The sequence below is a fragment of the Rhipicephalus sanguineus genome, chromosome 2 (assembly GCF_013339695.2).
Source record: "Rhipicephalus sanguineus isolate Rsan-2018 chromosome 2, BIME_Rsan_1.4, whole genome shotgun sequence".
Classification (NCBI taxonomy): Eukaryota; Metazoa; Arthropoda; class Arachnida; order Ixodida; family Ixodidae; genus Rhipicephalus; species Rhipicephalus sanguineus.
Window position 1 is genome coordinate 54,154,460 of NC_051177.1, and position 20,558 is coordinate 54,175,017.

The 20,558-nt window shown below is 45.2% G+C and overlaps 1 protein-coding gene across 1 annotated transcript in view; it reads left to right on the forward strand.

The window, feature by feature from the left end:
* LOC119382965 (WD repeat-containing protein 17) overlaps positions 1 to 20,558 on the forward strand; it is a 28,802-nt gene that overhangs the window by 2,600 nt on the left and 5,644 nt on the right. The window contains exons 2-6 of the mRNA XM_049412371.1: positions 3,787 to 3,969; positions 4,785 to 5,187; positions 15,305 to 15,574; positions 17,560 to 17,843; positions 19,497 to 19,610. Coding sequence (XP_049268328.1) covers positions 3,844 to 3,969; positions 4,785 to 5,187; positions 15,305 to 15,574; positions 17,560 to 17,843; positions 19,497 to 19,610 — 1,197 coding nt within the window. The 5' untranslated portion in view covers positions 3,787 to 3,843. The remainder of the gene's footprint in view (positions 1 to 3,786; positions 3,970 to 4,784; positions 5,188 to 15,304; positions 15,575 to 17,559; positions 17,844 to 19,496; positions 19,611 to 20,558) is intronic.

Consider the following 20,558-nt stretch of genomic DNA (forward strand, 5'->3'; position numbering starts at 1 on the left):
CCTCTCCCAGGTTTATTCTTAAAATTTGTTACCTCAAATTTTTTCTACAGATAGGTGTTTTGCGAATAGTCTAAACATGAATTCGCTACCGAATCTAACGATTCTGGGAAGAGTTTTCGCACGAAGTTCACGTTCCAAACTCGACAATATTTACTAATATTCTTGATCCGTGGTGCGGCTCAGGGTTTTTGCCATCATTCGGAAAACGCAGGGAATGCGCTACAGCTTAGGTTTTTGACAGCCAGAATTATTTGGCGCCTGAAGATGTTTAGATCGGCACAGGCGGCAGAACTGCGACAGTAGCATGTGTCAAACATGTTGCGACCCCGACAGGTTTCCGGCTCTCGCGATTGCCTCCAGTGTTTGCGGCATACAAAAGCATAACCTTCGAGATTAGCTTCTGTCATTACCAGAGGACTATCGCTGGGGGCGTGATGTAGAAGCGCTAATTAACGAAGACGCTGAAGGACGGCAACACAACAGCCACAGGAGAAAACCTGAAAACATAACACAAGCGTTGGTCTAGTAATAGGACGGAAAGGTTGTGTTTTCGTGGGTGTGCGCAAAAATTCTCCACTATGTTGGTCAAGTACTTGATCCTCCAGCTTGTGACCCTGGTGCACATTTGATATTTATCGAATAATCTGTCAGTCGATTGAGCCTTTGTCATCAGCCCTAATACTTCGTTGCTGTCCGGTCATCTGTGCTGTTAGGATCTCGTCATCGGACCGAATCGCGCAACTCCTGAGCTCGGCGTACTGAGAATTCAGATACCTTTAATGATACTCGTATGTCGAATCGCAGGTTTAAAGTCTCTGGCATTAAAGCACAACATTTGATTACTCGCACTGCAACAAGTATGCAGGCTGGAGGTGGCTCCACCACCTTGCATTGCAGACTGTTTCTTCGGTGAGCTACGTCCTCGTTTTATTAGCGTCGGTGAATAATTAGGCTACTTGAGAAAACACGTTATAGTCTTCTCCGGTGAAGTACGAAAGAAAGAACAGTATAACACAGCCGTCCAAGACAGATGGAAGACAGTAAAACAAAAGAAAAAATCCTGCGCCGTTCTCAAGCAACTGCAAACCCAAGTGTTTTCTCTTCGTCTAGAAATCTTCAACCGAAGTAGCAAACGCGAAAAAGAAAGCGAAGGATTTAGTCAGAGTAGTGAACAAGCAAACTGAACTTGTATAGAAAACTGCGTTAACAGAAGGCTTCCAAATGGAAAGGCTTTTCCTGTTAGCTTTTTTAGCCACGTCGTTGTCAGCAAGTGTAGCAAAAAAAAAAAAATAGCGGCATTTAATGCTAACACATGCTCTAGAGAAGTGAACGAGTTATGCGGCCCCATCCCAACATAACTAGAAAGCTACATGAAAACTTCTTTTTTTATTTTACAGCATAGCTCTTATGGCTGATGTTTGCCGTGTGTCGTAGATAGAAAATTGTCATCCTCGTGAAACGGCACGCGCTCAATCACTGCCCAGACATTCTGTACAGATGGTTAACAAGACAAGCTGAAACGTGCCGAGCAGCTCTGCTGTGACCGAGACCTGCGCGACTCACTGCAAGCTGCGCTAATTGCTTTTTAAAGACGATAGTCTTTCTTGGGGAACTTAAACGCAGAAATTTTGGTCTGTCTTTCTGTCTTTCTGTTTGTCGGCACGTCCCTCGATTCAGCCACTCGGCCAAAGTTGAACCACTTGCCCAAGGGCCAGCCGTCTTGAACTGGTTCGGCTGTTCATACTTGTGAACGTTGTCGATCAAAAAGTAAATATCATGCATATCTGAGGTGCAACATCGCTAGGTAAGTATTAGGTGGCGTGTTCCTTTAATAGAAAATGCGTAATTTTAAGGATCCTAGTTTCTTAAGCTGCGCTGAAAATGCATAAGAATGGAAGCTTGAGCGAGTTGGTATGCGTTCATCTTTGTTGAAACAGCGCTCACTAGACGACGACGAAGTAAAAGAAGGCACAGGACAGGCGCTGCCTGTCCTGTGCCTTCTTTTACTTCGTCGTCGTCTAGTGAGCGCTGTTTCAACAAAGCTGAAAATGCGACTGCGCTGAAATTTGCCTTCCTCCGTGCCCTTCGCACGAGCTCATTGTTGTGTTTCGGTTTCGGTTCTGTATTGCACTGTACGAATGTCATGGGTTGGTGTTGAAAAACTTTAATTTTGAGAAGGCCAAGAAGGTGAAAAAAAAATATTTAAAAAATGAAAAAGCAGCGTTGTGGGCGGCCTTCAGGCTGCCGGTTGTGGGCGCCGCTCTGGCGTTCCTGTTTTACCCAGGCGACGTGTAAATAAAAGAGTGTGTGGAGAGTACTCGTTGAGTGCGGACGTTTCTCTGCTTCAGCGCTTCGCGCCAAACCGCGTTTTCGGGCTGGCTGGCGTCCCCGCCGGTCGCGTTGGTCACCGCCGGTCTTCGCCTGCTGCTGCGCCGGGACTACCAGCACGCAACACAGCACTCATGTTTCCCGACGTATTGCCAGATGGCGTCCATATCTCACACAGCGCCTCTTCTATCGTCTTTACACGACATTTGCAGCGAAGCACGCAGATACGCGGCCAATTTTTTTTTTTGCTTTTTTGCAATTTCAGCTGTTGACTGAGGTACCTTTTTTTTTTTACGTTTACCACTCACGCGTGCGCCTGCTTGCAGTGCCTTCTTTATGAAACGGTTGGAGTCAACTTTTCTCCTGTTGTTTCTGTTTTCCAACGCAGCTATTAGCGCTTTCATGTAAGGCCTTATAAGCGCAGCAATTAGGATTCCTGTTACGTCACTGTCACGGAAACCGGTTTTTGTCAGGGAAGAGCCTTCTTTTAGCAGTTTCTTCTCAACAACGTTATGGTGATCAAGATAGTGGTCTGCTGGGCCAGTTGGCGCAACATAATGTGAAAAGCGGAAAACGACAGGAACGCAAAGGAACGCAAATGAAACTACAGGACAGACGCTCAACTTCGAACTGATGTCTATGAGAAATTTTTCATAAGATCACGGAGTCGCGCATGCGCAGCCAAACTTATCACAAGAAAGTTTGTCAACTATGTTGGTCCGGCGTGGTTTAGCTGCGCATGCGCGATTCCGTGCTCTTGTGAGAAATTTCCAATAAACATTTCATTTGTAAGTTAAGCGTCTGTCCTATTATGTCTTTTCCGTTTGTTTTGTTATCCGCTACTTCCGGTACTTACCTATAGGTAAGTACCGGAGGAGAAACCTGGAGGCTTACGAAGAACGTCCAACTTAAATTGAGGACAACGCAGCGAGCCACGGAAGTGAAATGATAGGTGTAACCTCAAGGGACAAGAAGAGAACAGTGGGTCAGGGAAGAAACTGGTGTTAAGGACATCTTAGTCTAAATCAAGAAGAAATGTGCAAGGTACGTAGCGCGAAGGCCGAATAACCGCTGGTCATTAATAGTAACAGACTGGATTCCAAGAGAAGGCAAACGCGCGAGGCGGAGACACAGTTAGGTGGGCAGATGAGATTAAGAAGTTTGCGGGCATAACGTGACAGCAGCAAGCAGAGGACCGAGTTGTTTGGCGAAACGCGGAAGAGGCCTTTGCCGTGCCTTTGCCCTGCAGTGGGCGTAGTCAGGCCGATGATAATTATAATTACCGCTCATATACTTTTACGATGTAACGTTACGGTGAGAAAAGCCGGAGCGGCAACGCTCTCCACGCACACAGATGCGGTGACGGGGCGAGATGGATGAAAGGCTACGTCGATCAGTTCCGAAGTGCGCAAAATATGGGAAGCTACATCTTCAGTCACGTCATGCTTTTCTCTTTAGGCTCCCATGATTCACTTCCTGTAGCCGCTCGGAAGTGGGCGCCCGTCAACCGGAAACATGAATGCCGGTGTGCGCCAGCTCGGTCTCCTTCCCGCCGGGTGCCAGACATGGCACGTCAACGTGGCAAGCTTCAGTGGCCATCGTTTCGCCTATGCAGCCACCCTGGCCGTTTATATCTACGAGGTAAAATATGGCTGAAACTGGATATTTTCCCTTCCATCTTTCTTTCTTTTTGTCATACGCGTCTCTCACCTGTATGTTTCTTGTAAGGAAACGAAATTGATCTGACTGTTGGAAAAACCGACACAATGTGATTGTAACGATATTCCATCCTATCGTACACCACAACTTCCTTCATCTAATTCAATACGAGCACAGGAATATTCGGTCATTTATATTTATTTATTAAAGCGGTTTCCACTATACCAGTGCAATGTTTTCGCGATCATTTCACTTGCAGGTAAGCACAATGATGAAGTTGCGGTCGCTGATCATGTCAAGATGAAAAACACACAAGACTCGTTTCGGGACCCGTACGGGTTCCTTGATCCCGAAGCGTGTCTTGAGCTTTTCACCTTGACTTGGTCAGTGACCGCAGATTCTTCATTATCGTGTTACCTGACAAGACGAACTTTCGTCGAACTTTGACTGGGTGAGCGCGAGTGTCGGCGTCTTTTCGTTCTCCCTGCGTCAAAGTGGCTTTTGTTCGCTGCTCAATTATCTATCCGCACGACTGCAAAGTCAAGCAGGGAACGATTAATCTAAAACTGTCTGTTTTCTGTGAAAATCGACCGTTTGAGACTGGTTGCTTCCCGGCATAGTTTTCCTACGTACGTTTCCCAGACGCGAACATTTGCGACCATAGTCAGACACGAACATTTGCAACTATAGTCGCACGACCTACGAGTCGCTGGTGTGAACGAAGCATTAGGGTTTGCACGAAACGACAAAGCAGCGCTGCTGCTTCTGACCGAGTAGACGCGGTATGGTGCGCGCAGATGGACGAGTCCAATGGTGAGTTCAAGCTGCGCGCCATCATGGCCGAGCACAGGCGTACCGTGACGGCCATCGACTGGCACCCGACGCGCAAGGAGTGGATCGCCAGCGGCAGCCTGGACCCTATGCTGTGCGTCTGGGACATCCGCCAGCGGGCGCTGGTCGCGACGCTTCGCGAGCCCCAGTGCCTGCCGCTGCTGCTCACGTGGCGACCCGACGCTCCGGACACGATCGCCTACGTGTCTGGTCGGGGCCCACTCCACTCGTGGTCTGTGCCCGATGGTCCACGCGAGCCGTGGCGGGACGCGGCGCAGTTCCAGAGCGTCATCACTCAGATGACGTGGCACTCTTCGGGAAAGTTGGCCATGGGACATCAGGATGGCTCCCTGTCCGTCCTGCAGAGTGGTGAGATGTGTGCGATTTGACGAACGTCGTTCTGCATGGCTCTTGTCAAGTGTGCCTCCGGGGTAAACGTGTGGTTCGCTCTACGTATAAATGAATGAACAACTTCATTTATCCCTGTTTAAAGGGAAGGGGGCAATGGAATAGAGGGCGGGGGAGGAACTGCTTGAAGTAGGCTACAAGCTTGTATTGGTTCGTGGTATGCTCTTATCCCTAGCGCAGGCTTTCAAATATATGTAACGTACTTTTCACATTGGATTAGTATTGCTATGATGTTTGGTGATTCTAGGCTCAATTCCTATCGGATGCGCCAACTATCTTTCAATAGAAGGGAAATGAGAATTTTTGTATTCCGTGCTTTAGATGTACGTTAAGTAGCTTCAGGTGGTGGAAGGTATCTAAATCAAATCGTTCTTCACAACATAGCGCCTCTAACATAGTTGTCAAGTTGCTCCGCAAGAAAAAAAAGGGCTATTAAGCGAACACAAGAGTTTAGGACAAAGAGGACGCCTAACCGAGCGTTTTGCCGTATGTTCAACTGACAATAGGTTTGAGACACGCGACCTTTTCTGTCGTAAAACGCCTGATTCAACTCCAAGAGATAAAATGCGTGCTTAGTCACAATTTCTGACGCCTATATTACTAATCAAATCACGCAGAAGACAATCTTATCGATCACTTTCCCCATGGGAATCAAGATGAACCTCGGTAATCGTGCTCTGTGCCGTTATTTGTCTGTTCAGCACTTCGTCAACACTTCCTTTCTGTTAGCTTAGTGTTACAATGACGTAAAACTGTGAGAAAAATATACATGAAGACATGAACAGAGATGTTAACCTATCATCTGGCACCTGTAGAATGGCAAGACTGGTAGTATCATGCCAAACACCGCCACACTGTCTTGAGTAGGTTAGTGCAACATGGTGGTACTTTAGCCCTGTTTTGAACCGATCGAACCAAGGCTCGGTTCTTGCTGCCTTGTTGTGGCGATGTTTTAACGTCGTCCGTATCGACATATGTTTATTGCCCTATTTGGAAGACAGCGAACGTTCGCCTGAAGTTCGCGCAGCCTAACGGGCGGTACCAAGTGAACGCCGTAGTTATTATCAAATGCTATAAATGCGCTCAGTTTCTTCAGTGTCTGTTGATATAGTCACGGGCAGTATAATTCCCGTAACACTATAACGGCCTCTATTGCTAAAGATCTGTTGACACACCGGGCAGCACTCGTGCCGATCGATGGGAGAGCTCCTATTTGTTTCGCAATCACCTTTATACCGGGAAACGAGCGCAACCGACCTTGCAACTGCAGCAAACAAGTCGTTGAACAGTCAAGGAAAGACCAAGCTATCCTTAAGGGCACAGGGTAGGCCCTATACCGCCCTGTGTAAAGCGTTCGGGATGTTTCATTTATTCATCGGCGTCTCCTCTTGCAATGGAACAAGAAATACAATTGTATTTCAAGTGTTGACATTTTATTGCAATTTCTTTAGCAAAGCAGGTAGTTTTTGTCAATATTTTTCAAAATAAAGCTGCCAAAAAAGATGACTATTCAACGTACGTACACCATTATAGTTCAGTAGCTTTGCGTTGATGTTTGGTTTATTCTGGTTAAACATCAGCCTTCTGCTTTTTTTTTTAAGTTGTTTCGATAATGGGGAAAATGTAACAAGATTGCCCCGCCACGGTGGTCTAGTGGTTCGGGCACTCGACTGCTGACCCGGAGGTCGTGGAATCGAATCCCGGCCGCGGCGGCTGCATTTTCGATGGAGGCGAAAATGTCTGAGGCCCATGTACTAGATTTAGGTGCACGTTAAAGAACCCCAGGTGGTCGAAATTTCCGCAGCCCTCCACTACGGCGTCTCATAATCATATCGTGGTTTTGGGACGTTAAACACCAGATACTATTATTAAATGTAACAAGACTGATTTCGAGATATTGAGAGTTAAAGAGGAAAACAAGTTTATTTCATTTTTTTTTTCAAAAAGCTACTGAACAACTTAATAGCAACGTGCCATATAGTCATCACATAATTCAGCTTTTTGCTTCTTGTCTTGTTTTCTTGGTTTCCTGGCTTTTGTCATATCTTCTGTGTCTCTACTGGCCAAATACTGTCGATGCCAGTCGATCTCACCCAACCATATCGCAGTGTTGCGCCTCGTTGATATGCCAAACAGCCTTGAGAAAGTTTATTCAGGTCATGCAGGCCTTTTTGAAAGTTAAAACGGTTCCAAAGGTGGCATTTCCGAGGGTTTGCATTCCAAGAAACACGGGTTTATTTCTTGAAAATTATTGTCATTGTGTGACGGTTCCTCCGCATTATGTGCAGACATAGTTACTTGTAATCACGGTTTGCTGAATGTCCACATAAATCAATGCATGCCATTGTCACTGCAGGTAATATTAAATGCGAAGCATTTCTTAGCGAACCTTTGGCACTTTGAGCGTTTCTTTCTATCTATCTATCTATCTATCTATCTATCTATCTATCTATCTATCTATCTATCTATCTATCTATCTATCTATCTATCTATCTATCTATCTATCTATCTATCTATCTATCTATCTATCTATCTATCTATCTATCTATCTATCTATCTATCTATCTATCTATCTATCTATTCTATCTATCTATCTATCTATCTATCTATCTATCTATCTATCTATCTATCTATCTATCTATCTATCTATCTATCTATCTATCTATCATCTATCTATCTATCTATCTATCTATCTATCTATCTATCTACTATCTATCTATCTATCTATCTATCTATCTATCTATCTATCTATCTATCTATCTATCTATCTATCTATCTATCTATCTATCTATCTATCTATCTATCTATCTAATCTCTAGCCGCCTACGTCTGGGTCCTCTCATGATCGCCTCCTTAACCCCGTGTAGAACAAAACTGGCGTGGGAGGGTAAGATGATTTGTCTGTCTGATTTGATGATATGACTGTCTGGTCATGACATGAATAACGTGAAAATCCTGTCGCGTACGTCGTGAAACCCTTTCCTCCAGACACGTGTGGCACATACCCGTTTACCACGGGCCGCTGTGTATGGGTATGTGCCACAGGTGACTGACAGTTTATATCTACCTAGAAACGGCGAGAACAGACATTGGTAATTTAAATTCGAGAGCGTTAAGAAAAACCGACATCGGCAGCATTCACCCGACGATTGGAAAGAATAAAGATTAGGATCCCAGCAGGAATCGAACCAAAGCATTCTGCGTGGCAGTCAGGTGTTCTACCACAGGGCGTGCACGCCAAGGCTATAAACTGGTTTGCAAAAACAGCCTATGGAGGCGTAATGTCGGTGCAGCGTCGATTGTGGTTGTAGTCCTGGCTATCTAATTTTACAAGAATAAACGCTACATATGCACTGCTACGATACAGGCGTCATATCAGGTTAACGTCGGTGGTTCCATTGTTGGCTCTGTCTAATGAACATTACCTTTGTATTCCTATGATTCAGCAAGCTATATTGAAGCATTCCTCGACTCCGGAGGAATACATTAACGAGAGTTACGTATGATATTCACACGACTGCACCATAAAGTGCACTTAGTTTCGATAACACTGTCGTGTGTACTCTAACGTGAGGGCTGACTTTACGTCGCACCGTAAGTTACCCTTTAAACGCCAGTGTTGTCGACGTGCCTGGTAAGCCCACGATGTGCGCACACCTACTACACTTACAAAAACACGTCGATCCACTACGTAACGCTTGGCTCAAAGCCATAAAATACAGCATACGAGTACTCACTGACTGCTTCGCATGTAACCGATTCCCACAACGCGTGGGATCTGCCACATTTTTTGTCCTGGCGGCGACGCGGAATGAGGACAAAGCTTGCTTGTTGAAGTGCTCGCACGAGTGCTCCCGTTCTCGTTTCTGTTAGTAGCCGAAGTGTGTCGATTTCCAGTTGTATTACGCTTTCTGAACAGTTTCTTTGATTTGTCAACTCGAGAATATCTTTTCGCTCCGCAACAAAAACAACAAAGGCGCAACTAAACTAAATATAAATGCATAGAACCCAGTCTCCATGCGGGTCTCACACACACACAGGGCACGTGGACTCGGTAAATGCCACTCGTGTTAAAAAAAAATACTGCGAATCTGCTTTTAGGTGGCTGGAATACTTTTTTTATAAACCTGCTAAGCCCAGAGAAACTACCAGTTTCGATTTTTCGAAAGTTCACTTGAGGCAGAAAGCTCAGTTTGTGCACGCTCTGAGAAAAGTTGCTCGGCAGTTGGTCTCGAAAACCTGGTACTTTTGGTTCAATCAAAACGCGCAAAAATGTGTGGGGCACTGGATGTTGTTAAGGAAGGCCGTATCTTTCCAAACAAGCAAAAAACCTAATTTCGATTTTTCTTTAATTTCGACTCTACCCTGTGCCCTTAACATGCCTGGACGTCTTCAATAAGACATCCAAGCATGTTAGCGCATGTTGTATTTACTTGTCACTATTTATTGAACATTGTGCCGCGTCGGGCAAGGCTCTATCAAGTGTGCGACATTCAAAGGTTCGCATTGATGTTTTGTTATTTATTAACTGCTAAGGAGTGGAAAGACCGACCACATCAGAGCCGGCTTTCTCAGTACGCAGTTAATTCATCGAATCTACCCATTTCTTCACGGAAATTCTACAAGAACAGTCATGAATGCTTTTGAGAAAGATTCAGCGCAGAACACGCTCACAAAGCCGAGATACACAGGACAACCGCCCTATGTATCTCCGCTTTGTGAGTGCGTTCTGGGCATAATCTTTCACAAAAGCTGCGCACCATCTTTCCCCATGCCAAGATTCGTTGAGCTATAAAATGCTGAGATGCGCTCCGACTGACAAGTGCAACTCATTTGCCGTCGTTTTTTAACGCACGAACAGCTGGTCGCGTTCAAAACGAAATATCTTTCCAGGAGCACAAACAACCTGCTTAAGTTTGTCTTAGACAAATAGGCACTCATCAAACTACTCGTGGTGTACATTGAAGTGGTCGCCCGCTTCCACGCTCGGAATGCGGGGCTGAGCAAACAGACGGGAAAAATCTGACCGACTTTGTCCCGCTTTAAAGGCCAGAACTTTCAAAAAACAAAAAAAAACACGAAGGCAGGCCTAGGCCCAGGCCTCAATCCGTTGGTTTCTTCAATAAAGTTGCTTCGCTCGAAAAGTTTATATGAAATAAATAAACGTGTAAAACACGCTCTATGTGCAAGCAACCTCTCAAAATTATACGAGCAATGATGCCCATTGCAAACAAACAAGTAAGGATATTGGAAGGCCAAGCATTCTGGATCCGTTTTTCAGAGCCATTATTTGATATCTTCACGTAATAAAGCAAGCATCCCTTCCCTTTTTTCTTGAGCATATATCTATAACAAATTTACTGCTATCGAATAGGCCGTAGGTCGTATTCTGTAGTCACGTTCGTGCTTTAAAATGTTTAGGTTTAATAAGCAATACAGAGCAATATATCCCCGTCACATATAACCACAATGCACGAACAGAGCAGCGGATATGCAAAAGAAGCTATGTGGGCAGCTTTCTTTTTCTTTCACAAGGATTGCTATGCGGCATATTGAAGTCGTTGATGCGTGCAACTGTTCACTGTCCACGATGCACCCCACCCCCTCAGTTCTGGTAACAAATTCTTCAGGGCAAAATCATTGGTGTCACTTTTTTGTATGTATGTTATCCCTTAAAATATTAAATATCCATCAATAACTTGCAACAAGCCGCTTTCTTCAATGTACTGAAAACGAGAAATGGGAAAAACGAGCTGGAACACAGCTCTATAGCCATATGTTGTTTTTTAAACACTATCTTCGTGATTCCACGTAAGATGGAACAATCGATGGCTGGTCGACCTCTCAAATTTATTTCAAAATTTTATATATTATTGCCTGATGAGTGGAAAGAAGAGATCCGCAATTTGTTTTGCCCCCAAAAATTTTTTCGAAGCACAGTAAATCAATAATGACGAAGAGGTGGAGTGGAGCGCTCATCCGCTCTGCTGTTTTGGCCAACTTTCGTTATGAATTGCACAAAATATATTAGTTAGGTAGCTGAAATTTCTTTAACTAAATATATGCATGTTTTTGCTTCTGCTCAGGTATTTTTAATTTTGATGTGTAGTGTAGATGTTTTTATAAAAAACCTCAAAATTGGCCCAGGAAACGTTATTTTCTTTACTTTGAAGGTCTTTATCTCGAAAACTCCTTGTAGCAGAGCGACAAAAATTGCGCATTACGTTCTTCGCATGCTTATCTACCACACTGCCGAATCTTATATTTATATAGTGTTTCAGTAAAGAGATATGATCGGGCTAAGTTAAAGAAAACACTGGACAATGAAAACTTCGGACGACAATTAAAAAAAACCCATTTTTTATATTTCTTAAACTTTGTCCACTTATTCTCCTCCACATCAGCTTTCATAATCATTGAAAATATGTTGCATAATGTTGTTGCACTAATAGTTACGACCCCTCCAATGAGACCCTTAGGCAAGGATTGGCAATTCCGACTTCTTGCCCAACAAGTGTATAAAATGCAGGCAGGATTGAATTGCTTTTTATTAAAAGGCCGGCAGGTACCGAAAAAGGTGTCGCCGACACTGAAGACGTTAATTTTCAAATTATTTCGTCACTGCAGCGGCCACGAGCGCGGGGCTACCGAGCAGGCGCGCGCACCCGAGATGCTCGTTGTAAGAGACGGCGCAGTGAGAGCTCGTTTTCGCGTCCTCAGACCGACTGAGTTCGAAACAGCAACGCCTCTCCGGTGACTTGAACGCACGTGCACTGGAGCTTCGCTATTCTATCCGCCCTCTGTTCGCATCGCAGCTAGGCGCTGATAACAAGGCGGAGATGGAATCAAGATGAGAACTCTTTAAGGGAGCTATGAGCGCTCGCTGATGGTTCTTGTGCTTTGCTCTTACTCTACTCCTCCTGTGCGTCTCATGGCGAGAAAGTATAGCTCGGAATGAGTGTATTGTGGAGACTACCTTTTGAAGCACAAGAAGCTTAAAGGAGTACTGACACGAATTTTTAAAAATTTCGGATTGTTGCTCTCAATAAAAATACTGGTGTCGAGAAACCTAAAACGACTATTGTGGTGCCTGGGAATGCATCGTATATATTTTAATTAGAGTCACCTTAAAAAGACACTTTCGGTTTAGATATCGAGGGGGTGGCTTCTCAGTGTCCTTTCATAGCAGTATGACGTCACGGAGATATAGAAACTCGCGACGTACTCGCAGCAAATTCGTCATCTGCTCGTGGTGCACATAAACAACGATGAGTGAATTGTCGTCCTGTGACCTTGACAGTGATTTCTGGGATTTAGGCTGCATGCAGGACGCAGAACTCGCATACTCGGGGGAACTGTCTTGACTCGTCGGGATAATGTCCTTGCAGTGGAGCTGGCTTGCAGATGCTCAGCGACGAAAACTTCAAAGTCAAATTAATATATTTTATACGTGTTCTCCGACTCCAGTGTGTGGACAGCGTTGACACTGCACACCAACTAAGCAAAAAATGTCCCTTTTGCAATGTCTCAAAATCGTGTCAGTACTCCTTTAATTATTGCAAAGAAGCCAAAATTTCGCAGAGTTACCGACCTAGGCATATACGCTTTGAAGAAACGTTTAACGTCCGAAAGATCAGAGACTGCCAGTGAGACGCACTACTTGCGCTACCTGTGCTTTTGCTACCACTGCAATGAAAGATCTTCACGGAACGCACAGTTTAACGATGACATTTTATGCCCCCTGAAAAATAAATCGATGTCATTAACCAGATCACTGCGACTACGGGTGTACGTGCGTTCAAGTCACCCCAGAGGTGTTGCTGTTTCGAACTCAATCGGTCTGAGGACGCGAAAACGAGCTCTCACTGCGCCGTCTTTTATAACGCGCGCCTGCTCGGTAGTCCCGCGCTCGTGGCCGCTGCAGTGACGAAATAATTTCAAAATTAACGTCTTCAGTGCCGGCGACACCTTTTTCGGTACCTGCCGGCCTTTTAATAAAAAGCAATTCAATCCTGCCTGCATTTTATACACTTGCTGGGTAAGAAGTCGGAATTGCCAATCCTTGCCTAAGGGTCTCATTGGAGGGGTCGTAACTATTAGTGCAACGACATTATGCAACATGTTTTCAATGATTATGAAAGCTGATGTGTAGGAGAATAAGTGGACAAAGTTTAAAAAATATAAAAAATGGTTTTTTTTAATTGTCAGAAGTTTTCATTGTCCGGTGTTTTCTTTAACTTAGCCCGATCATCTCTCTTTACTGAAACTTTATATAAATATAAGATTCGGCAGTGTGGTAGATAAGCATGCGAAGAACGTAATGCGCAATTTTTGTCGTTCTGCTGCAAGGATTTTTCGAGATAAAGACCTTCAAAGTAAAGAAAATAACGTTTCCTGGGCCAATTTCGAGGTTTTTTATAAAAACATCTACACTACACATCAAAATTAAAAATACCTGAGCAGAAGCAAAAACATGCATATATTTAGTTAAAGAAATTTCAGCTACCTAACTTTAATATATTTTGTGCAATTTATAACGAAAGTTGGCCAAAACAGCAGAGCGGATGAGCGCTCCCCTCCACCTTTTCGTTATTATTGATTTCCTGTGCTTCGAAAAAATTTTTGGCAAAACAAATAACGGATCTCTTCTTTCCACTCATCAGGCAATAATATATAAAATTTTGAAATATATTTGAGAGGTCGACCAGCCATCGATTGTTCGATCTTACGTGGAATCACCCATCTTTTCTTTTATACTCTGCAAGAACGGTGCATATGTAGTCAGAGTACCTTGCTTTCTGTCATTCTTATATCAAAGCAGTATGATTCGCTCATGTAATCTATATCAGATCCATAATAATCGCAAAAAAAGTTTTACAGCACACATAGTATTTGATGAGTTTAGAGACGTTGCAGCGCAGCCTTTTTTTTACGTAGAACAGATCAAAATATATTCTCCACGCCTGTTGAGGCATACCTAACTAGTGGGATGAGGAGGCGGTCACTCTGAATGGTGACAGGAACGTTTTACCACGATGAGCAAACAAGCAGGCGCACCTTTCGCAAGCGGGTTCGGAAAACTGCAGGAATTCGTCCACTGCTGCCGGGCAACGCGCGACTGAATGCGGTCAAACCTTACAAAATAAATTAAACGAAATAAAATTGCCGCACTTTGGCCGTGACCGGCACGGTTTCTGCTCTCTAGGTATTCACACTGTGGGCATTACGATCCAGCCGTTTTGACGCGTCCGCTGTGGTTACGACATGGATGGAACTGGAACCGACAGGGCTTTAACAGGGTGAAAAGAATCTCATTACAAGCGGCCCTTTTGTGCAGCTTTTAGATCTCCAAATATTTCGATCTAAAAGCGAGGCAGTGCTCTCACCGTCCATGGCTCTTTGATAATTTTATCTTTGTCGCGTTTGTTTTCCTTCCCGTAATCAAAGGGCGCAGAATTCGACTTGCCCTCGCCAGGGCCTGCCGAAGCTGTGACGAAGAGGAGTCTCGTTGTCGAAACGTCAGATCTAGCGATATGGGTTGCAATGTGGGTGGATCACCTGAACAGCTTTGGTGTAGCGCAAAACGACACACGGACACGAGAAGGCACATAAGCGCCGTGTGTTGTGCATATGTGCTTCCTCGGGTCCCTGTGTCGTTTCGTGCTACAAGCTGTTTGGGCGATATGCCTTGGCCACTACGCATAACGCACAGGCACACAGGTACTTTGATAGTACTTTCTTCCCTCTTCTTTCTTTCTTTGAATCCCCTCCCCGCAATGTAGGGTAGCAAACCGGACGCGCGTCTGGTTGAAGCTGTGGCTAAGAGAAGTCTTTCCTTCCTGTCCTCCTCCTCATCTCTTGTTACATATAACATTTCGCTTATATTAGTGGTACCATCTTAGTGCGCTTTCTTTTCCTTAGGTTTCAGCTATTGCGGGACCACTGTTTCGTGAACAAAAACGTTGTCTTAGCGCTGTTGCATCATGTTACCCAACACCAACCCGCGCTGTTGTGCGTACTCTCGCGACGCTTCGCGTGAACCGTTAACATCGCCCCCTCCCGGGTCTTCCTCGACCAGGTGGTATGTGCCAGAAGCACGTGCGGCTGCTCCACGACGTGCCCCCGGACAGCGAGGACGAGGACCCCCGCAGCGTGGTGGCGCTACGCTGGGACGAGCAGTCTTCGGGCTATCTGCTCGCCGGGCTTCCCAGCGGGCAACTGTTCCTGCTCGACTGGTCGACGTCGGGCGAGCCGCAGGTGCTGGCCACGTACGCCTGCCCCAGCCGCGCCACCACCATCGCCGCGCTCACCTGGGTGCCCGATGCGGCTGGCATGTTCCTGACGGGAGGTACGCGACACATTTTCACCTCATAATTACATGCGGTGTTTACACAGATGCACTACTTTCGCTGGTACTTTTACGAGAGAGAAAGAGACATAAAAATGAGGGAAAGGCAGGGAGGTCAACCACAATTATAACATCTGGTTTGCTACTGGGGGAGGGGAAGGGTAAGATTGAAAAAGACGAGAGAAGAGCAGGTGCGCGAAAACAAGCAAATAGGAAGAGGAGTTGCGGAGCAGGAGTACTGCAGCCTATCCAATAGTCCACTGCCACACAAAATGTTCAGTTAAGGCTTCGTACTTCCAACTTTTGTGCTGCACCTTGGGTAAGCTTTCTGGATTAGCGTTCTGTTCTGTGCAACTATAAACAGGTTGCAAGCATTGAAGTAAAAGTTGAGATTGAAGTGTGTCTGCTACTGTAGCCATGTGTTCTACAGTAAAAAAAATAAAAAAAGGTTAATGATAACGTTTCGCGAAAAGCGGGTACAACCGGGGGGGAAAACGTAATGGAGCGATTCATAAGACATCTGTCCGCGCTGCTATCCAAATGCTTTACATTTTGCAGTATTTAAGCTATGGTGTGCGATTTCTCTATTTACTGAGATGTATTGTACATCCGAACGGTCCCGTCATTTCATGCTCACAGCTAGTGTATCGCATATTTTCATGAGATGTTATGAAGTTTAACCGTAAGGTTGAGGTGCGTCTCGGTATCGATCCCGTTACCGACCCCTCTTAATTGTAAAATAACTTGTTTATGGCCTATTCGGTACTCGCTATATGGCATAAATTGCTGCAAAAAAATTGCTCACGACGCGTAAAACACAGACGGTCATACGAGCGGCACTTTCATCTTATTCATGCCCGAAAAAGAGCATAAGTACATACAAAAGCGCATGCGCAGACTATCAGTCGTACTAACGTAAGTTGTACACAAGGCGCTTGACTCATTAAAAAGCTCACGCGTCCTACATGAAAAAAGAATTAGGCTCAGGTTTAACTGACTTGACGTCGTAAACAATAATGTACAGCGGAGCTGAGGGGCCAAATTCACTGACGTCGCGAAAGTTGATGACGTCATCGCTAACGTAACAAAACCCACGCTCGGCGCGGCTGCACACTGCCTTCTCCCACGCCCCGGCTCCACCCTACCGCCTACGCCGCTGCTCAGGCCTCCTCTCCGCTTGACCACCTGCATGTCTTCAACCTGCAACTCGTCTCCCTCCTCCACTCGCCTTCGCTAAACTATGCTATACCCCCTCCTCCTCACCTTCACTTCTATTTCTCACCCCTTGCTATGCATTTTATACTATACTATGATACACTGTATTATACATCGCTATGCTATGTTATACACTCTCTCCTTCGCCTTTCCCTCATCGCCCACACTTGTCTCTCCCATCCCTTCCTATATACTATACTACACATGGCTATGCTAAAGGCTGCTTGGTGCATACCCGCTAGGCTAGCTGCGTACGACACGGGCGAGGAAGGTTCAAGCTCAGCTTTAACAGCACCGCTGTAAAGAAAAAGAATAGTAATCATAAAAATTATTAAAACGCTTGAAAAATTCGGCCTTCTGAACAGTCGACACTTTCGATATTCTAGATACACCTCGCGAATCATCGGCGTAGAAAGCTAAGCGCGATTTACTGACATTACCATGATCAATCCGCTTTAACACCTGCAGAGTAGTCAGCCGGACGACCTGCTAATTAACCCTTCTGTCCTTTGTTTGCTTGCTTTTGTGTCGATAAAGAGGTTTTAGGTACAGGAGGCACATCCGACTAGTGTTGACAATCATACGGATTAAGAGCATTTAAAAATTGTGAACGAGTTGAATGCTACAGTTGCTCCACGCTGCAGTACATATCTCCGAGAGAAACGATTAACCTGCAGCAGAAATAATCCACGAGGCGTGAGACTAAAATGTCACATCGTGCACAGATTACGTGACACTTTCGTGCCTCCCGGCACTATTTCTCATTACAGATAAAATGTGCGGGACACTGCGTGTGTGGAACGTCTCCCGCAACACGCCACTGGAGAACCTGCAGCTACACGGCAGTGGTTTTCGTACGCTATGCGTCTGCACCGGGTTCCCGGACAAAGATCGCGCCTCGACTGTGCCTTCCGCCGAGTGCGCGGCGTCGCAACAGACAGCGGGCAACGGGGCTCGCCTTCCAGCGCACGTGCGTGTGCTGTGCCTTTTCTCTGACGGGGCAGTTGGTCTCTACAACATTCGCCGACGCTCCTGGGACTTCATGCGGGATACGGTGCGTGAAACTTCGACCGTGGTGAAGACAAACAGCTTGCTATGTTTACTTCTCTTTTGTCGTAATGCAGGCGTTACAAGATTAGAGTGAGGACGCAAAGGCAGTGCCGCAAGTCACATAGAAAGTCTACATACTATTACCATTGGAAAACAAAACGTTGCACGTAAAAAAAGAGAAAGGCACTGCAGTCGGTGCTAATCGTATCTTACCTGTTCTTGCAGATACTTGCGATGAGAAGCGCATAAGCTTATGGAACTACATGCATTTTGAAGCTGTGGCGGGCGCCGTTGGCACGGCAACACGCAATGCTGCGCTAATAATATTTTGAAAGACGGCACGCCGACATTCCGCGATAAGTCAGTCGAAATGCTGTAGACAGGATGTATAGATCGTAAAGGTATGCAAAAAATGTAAGAATCTCTGTGGAGTAAGGATGCGCTCACGTGGTACACAAGATGTAATATACCATCATACTGATCCAATCGTCATGTGAACCCACTGAATATTTGCAGAGCCCGAACAAGAGTGTGGTATTCTTCGTGCTATTCTGGGGTGGTCACAAACTAGCATATATTTACGTGGGCTCATGTCGGGGGCAGTGTTGCCAATTTACTACAGCTTCTTCTTCCATAACGAATTGCGCAGCATGTTGCGTGGCGTTGCGCCCCGTAAGGTCTCTATCGACGTCAGATTGCTGTGAAGAACTGCAGGGGTGAGACGCTAGGGAGCGGTCGGCACTGGTTGACAAAGGCTTTCTTCGCGGGCTCGGAACGGAGCCAAGTTCCCAACGGAGCCCGCTAAGAAAGCCTCCGTTGGGCTCCGTTGGGAACCTGGCACCGTTCAGAGCCCAGTATTAAATGCTCAGGCCGGACGTTTACTAAGATTAATTCACTACATCTATTGTCTGAACACTATGGTCATGTTATTGGACAATTTATATCGTTTTTCTTATGCTGCTCTTACAGATGGAACGAAACCTCGACGTAAACAGTTCTGAAGCGAAATATACATAGATGCCGACTAATTTCAGAGCCTCGAAAAAAGAAAATGAAATCGCGATTTGGCTTTCAAACTTTATAGCTTCCTTGTTGATCACTTTGCATGCACGGTCGATATTATTGCCGACGAAGTGCGTGTCATTTCTTAATTATGCAATTTCAACATCCTCTCAACATGCCCTGAAATCCTAGTTCTTCGACATCATTACTCTTGTAAGCCTTCCTACCATACGAGTCAAGCTTACTGCAAAGGAAACGCGTTTTGCTGTAAAATTTTGCTTCGAAAAGAAACTTTTCATGCTTTCAATTTATCGGGTAACCTGAAAAGCGCGAATGATGGAATATATGGGAATGCAACAGACAGGAAGTAGGAAATAGCACAGTAAGGACGTTTTTTGCATCGGTTTCGCATAAACAATTGGGGATTTGGATATCTGTCGTCAAGTAAGTTAAGACCGTAAAACACGCGTCACTTAGCTAAAGCTGTTGTGTTCCTAAATCCTCGCACAGAACTCTCCATGAAAGACAATGTCGTTGTGCTAGGCGTGCTTATATTTTCTTTGCCGACAACTTGGTTAATAAGAGCTCTTTTGTCGTCAATTTTGTTTATTACTATAGCACAGGGAAGCGCTAACGATGTCGACGGTTATTGCAGGCGCACACCGAGACCATATTCGACTGCCAGTTCAAGCCCGACAATTGCAACCTTCTTGCCACTGCCGGTTTCGACGGTACACTGAAGATCTGGAATATAGAGACGATGAAAGCTGTGAGTTCACTAAGCTTGATTATTTACAATCTTGCATACGAAAGTGTGTACAAGTCAGCAGTGTGTGTACAAATTGAGGCAGTATTCTACGTTCATTAACTGTATGAAAAAAGTCTCTCAAATACCCTATAGATTTTGACTGTATACTGAAAGTTGAAAAGCGCCAACCAAGGAGCGTTCATCTTATTTTTTTTCAAAGCTTTCAGGCGCAAACGAAATGTTGAGAGGCAATAATGCGAAAAAGCGAGCTGCAATCTCCATTGAAGAAGCCTACAGGCAACTTTAGCGTCCGCAAGCGACATTCTTTCTTGCCGAAGCACGGTGCAACTGCTGCATGCTGTAAATCCAGTCTTCGCCAGCTTTCAGAAGTCCATTTCTTGAAAACACTAACAGCAGCACCTTCACCGTAAAGATACTGGGCCCACGGGACCGGACATCCAAGATGCATAAAGCAACGAGAGGTCTGCTATAATTTTGGCCACGTGAATGATCGACCGTCTGTGGCTTCGAGCACAGAACTCACTACGTGCGCGGCAAGAACAGTGCTCTTTCCCTTCTCTTCTTAAACTTTTCTTCCGCATTGCAGGGTAGCCAACAGGGCTCAGCACTGGTTAACGTCCTTGCCTTTCTTTTACCATTCTCCTCTCTCTCTCTCTCTCCCTCTCTCTCCTTGCCTTCTTCCAGCGTGACGTCGACGTCACAAGTATATTTATACTGCAAAATTTGTGGTAATGGGCGAAGCTGAGCTCGCATTAATTTTTGTTTTTTTTTTGCTTGTGCGTCGAAAGCCCAAGGCATAGAGTGACATTTACAGACTTTTAAGGGCTCGTTTTCTTTGTTATACACAATAATAACGAGCACTAACAGACAATAATGCCAAGGAAAGTATAGGGGATGTTTTTAGTAGTAAGTGTAAGGTAAATGTGAAGAAAGAAAAGTGGACGAAAA